The following is a 3,463-nucleotide window of genomic DNA, read 5'->3' on the forward strand; positions in this document are numbered from 1 at the left end:
AAGCGGATGGGATCCGCACTTTTTTGTTCCAGTAGTTCTACGTCTCTTTCCTTGTTCATTTTCTTTGTTAGTATTCCTACACCTATACGAACCATATCTTTCACATGCAAAATCAATGCATGTTAGTCTCTTACTAGTAGTTTTAACATAGTCAATCAAGGTCTCTTTAATTGTAAACATCTGTTAATCATCAAATATTCATATATAAATATATGATCATATTAAAAAAATAAAATCATTATGTACCATGTTTGTCGTGAACATATCTGTATAATCAACAAATAACTCATTCTGGAAATCATAGTTATGGGTTGATATATCTTACATTAAAAGTATAGTTTCAAATAATGTCATTGAAATAAATTTAATAATAAATAAGATAACAATCAAAACATCGAGTAAGTATGCGAAATGGCAGACGAATTGGAGCTTTTTTAAATACTTGTCAAACAAACCCACTACAATAGAAGACCATCATTCAAGATTTAAAAATATTTTACCAAAACATCCATTTTGAGGGCATAATTGATTAGTAAAGGCCTTTCAAGTTTCAAATATGGTCCTAACCCACATGAAATAGTCACGTTCTTAAGACATGCTGAATATTTGCTAGGGTTCCTAAAACCAAGATGAAAAAAAAAATAAAATTAAAACTCATTAATGTTTTAATGCGTTAGGGAAAAAAAATCAAATAACAAAATACGATAAAAAGGTAATCCTTACTTTTTCAAATTTCTCTTCATATATTACTATGTCTGTATATTTTTGTTCTAACGACGTCTCTTCCATCGTTCACCGAATTCTTTGTCTATTGAAATTCTGAGTATTACAATGTTTCAAACAGCAAAGGCTAAAAAAAGAAAAAAGAAGAAAGTTCAATTAAGCAAGCTGAATTTTACCAACTTTGTATGTTGTAGATATTGAAGACTTCTAATCTGAAAACTTTTGGCTAATATTTCAAAAATTTAGCAACCATGGAAATTCCATATGTCTTGCTGCATTAATACTGCATTAATGAAGATTAACTAAATGTTATCAACACAGTTTTATAATGGACGGGACATTAGTACATTTTGTTTCCAAATCTTTTTTTTTAATTGTATTACTTGGTCAAAGGCCAATGTGGAAAAGTGGCTTGAGTTCATTCTATTCCTTGAATGGAATCACAGAGCTTAGCATTTTTTCATGTATAGTGTTATCTACCAAACCAGAGGCCAGGTGGTTTGGTTGAACTTAGGATAGAAAAACTAGTTAGATTGAGAAGAGATGGAAAGGGGGGAAGAAAAGAATGGGACCAAATCTACAACTATGGCTACTGCAATGACATTGGCAATCCTGACAAAGGCCTGGAGTATATAAGACCTGTTATAGGTGGTTCTCAGTCATGTCCATATCATCGTAGATTAAGAACTGATCATCCTCTAGCAACCATGGTAGTTGATTTTCTCAAAATTTTTAACTTTTCTATAATGAATTTATCTATAGGAATGACATGTGTTGATATTGTTTTTAAAAATATTTAGATTTTACAACCGAGAGCCAACCTAAATCATTCAACATAGACATTTATGTACCTCCAGATGAGCGATTTAGGCCTAAGAAACTATCAGAGTTCATATCAAATGTAATCCAGGTAGCTATGCTTTTTGTCATTCCAGATTCAAAAGCAGTGTTCATAAATGGATTGAGTCATTTTGAGTTCTTCAATGAGATACAGCAGCTGTTCACAACCACTAGGGTCCAAGGAGTGGAAGAATGGGTAGTGAAGATTTTGAAACCAGAAACCACTACCACTACATATGAAAAAATATTCTCTACCCGATCTTAACAACAAAGAATTTTTAATTTCAGAAAAGATTTGCTGTCTCCAACAAAATTCACATACAAGCATAGAAGCCGATGAAATTAGATAACCAGGTTGAGGATAACATTCAAAGAATAAACAGTTAACCACAAATAAAATAAAAATTCAAAGATAGAATAGCCCTACACAACTCACAGTACAGAAACACTATCAGAGATGAAATTCATGCTTTATGCGCAGTTAATACTTGACAACAGCACAGGGGATAAAATAAGTATATAGATTACGGGACAGACATGCCTTGCACATTCAACAAAAACAATTCAACTTGGACTTGGTTTTCCTATAGAATAATATGTCGTAGTAGCACTATAAATTCAGTATAAAACAAATGAAAGCATGGGCAAAGAACTCGATAAGCAGAGACAAAAATTACGTGCTAAGAGAATTTTTTTTTTTTTTTTTGAAATAAGAGATTGGATTTAAGTTATGGGAAGCTGGCATGCACGTGAATTTAGGGGCACCCATCACCTATAATTATATTCATGTAATTTTTTCTAATATATTAGGATTCTAGTTAAACACAAATTCTAAAAGAATAAAAAAAGATTTAGGATAGGTTAATGAAAATAAAAATTTGTGGATCAATTTAGAGTAATGTATTTTTATTTAATTCTGTTTATGTCTATTTAAGTAAATGTACATGGGATTTAAAATATAATAAAAATTTATTTTTAAAAGTGGAAGTACTTATAAAAAGCGTTGATGGAAATAGAACTATCCTTCCCCAAATACTTATCCTATTATCCAGGATAAAATGAAATTAATTGTTCGGTCAATCAAGTTAGGCTCACGTTTTTAGGTCCATGTCTTTGATTGCTCATCGAAGTTTAAAATGTCGAGTTTTGACCACTGAATTTTCGAAAATGCCGTACATTACTCATTAGTATAAATGTTGAATTTTGAAAAATATCGAATTTATAATGAATAATGTACAATATTTTTCAAAGTTCGGTGGCCAAAGCTCGACATTTTAAACTTCAATGGTCAATCGACGACATGAACCTAAGTTCAGTGACCATTGAAACAATTAACTCGATAAAATGACGTTCTGGAAAGTGATTTTTTCAGAAATGTTTGGTTAGAAAAGGGGAAATATTTTAGGTTTGTTGCAAAATATCCTACATATATAAAAGAGGTAAACTCTTCCAGGACACGTGTCGCAATTTCCCATCATCATTCTCTCTCTTCTTCTTTTTTTAGTCTTCCATTACTTCACGCAATACCACTTCCCCACTCTACAAGCCCATACCAAAAAATAGCACTAACGGAATGTACTTTACGCAGCACCCCATAGCTCTTTGCTCCTCAATTTACTTCACACACCACCCCATATCATGCAAGATTTTCCCCACACATTGGATTCTGCTTTAATCTTTGCAAATTCCATCGCCCTCTCAGAATTCCTCTTCATTAAGATCTGCGCAGTGGTGATTCCAGTTGTAGCAATATGGGAAGTATTGATTTTCACAATGTCCCGATGTTTTAAGTGCCAGCAATCGTATACTGTGGGAAGAAATTGATTCACGAGCGTAATGATTTCAGTCGTATCGCCCATAAATCTCGATGAATTTAATTATAATTTTACCTTTTTTAGAT

The 3,463-nt window shown here is 32.2% G+C and overlaps 1 protein-coding gene across 1 annotated transcript in view; it reads right to left on the reverse strand.

Moving 5' to 3' along the window:
• Window positions 1-789, reverse strand: part of LOC111382138 — an 8,268-nt gene extending 7,479 nt beyond the window's left edge. Inside the window, exons 1-3 of the mRNA XM_023006014.1 lie at window positions 704-789; window positions 501-618; window positions 42-180 (exon numbers count right to left, since the gene is read on the reverse strand). Of these exons, the coding sequence (XP_022861782.1) occupies window positions 42-180; window positions 501-618; window positions 704-789 (343 nt within the window). The remainder of the gene's footprint in view (window positions 1-41; window positions 181-500; window positions 619-703) is intronic.
• Between the last annotated feature and the right edge of the window lie 2,674 nt (window positions 790-3,463).

This window comes from Olea europaea, unplaced genomic scaffold (genome assembly GCF_002742605.1).
Source record: "Olea europaea var. sylvestris unplaced genomic scaffold, O_europaea_v1 scaffold244, whole genome shotgun sequence".
Lineage (NCBI taxonomy): Eukaryota > Viridiplantae > Streptophyta > Magnoliopsida > Lamiales > Oleaceae > Olea > Olea europaea.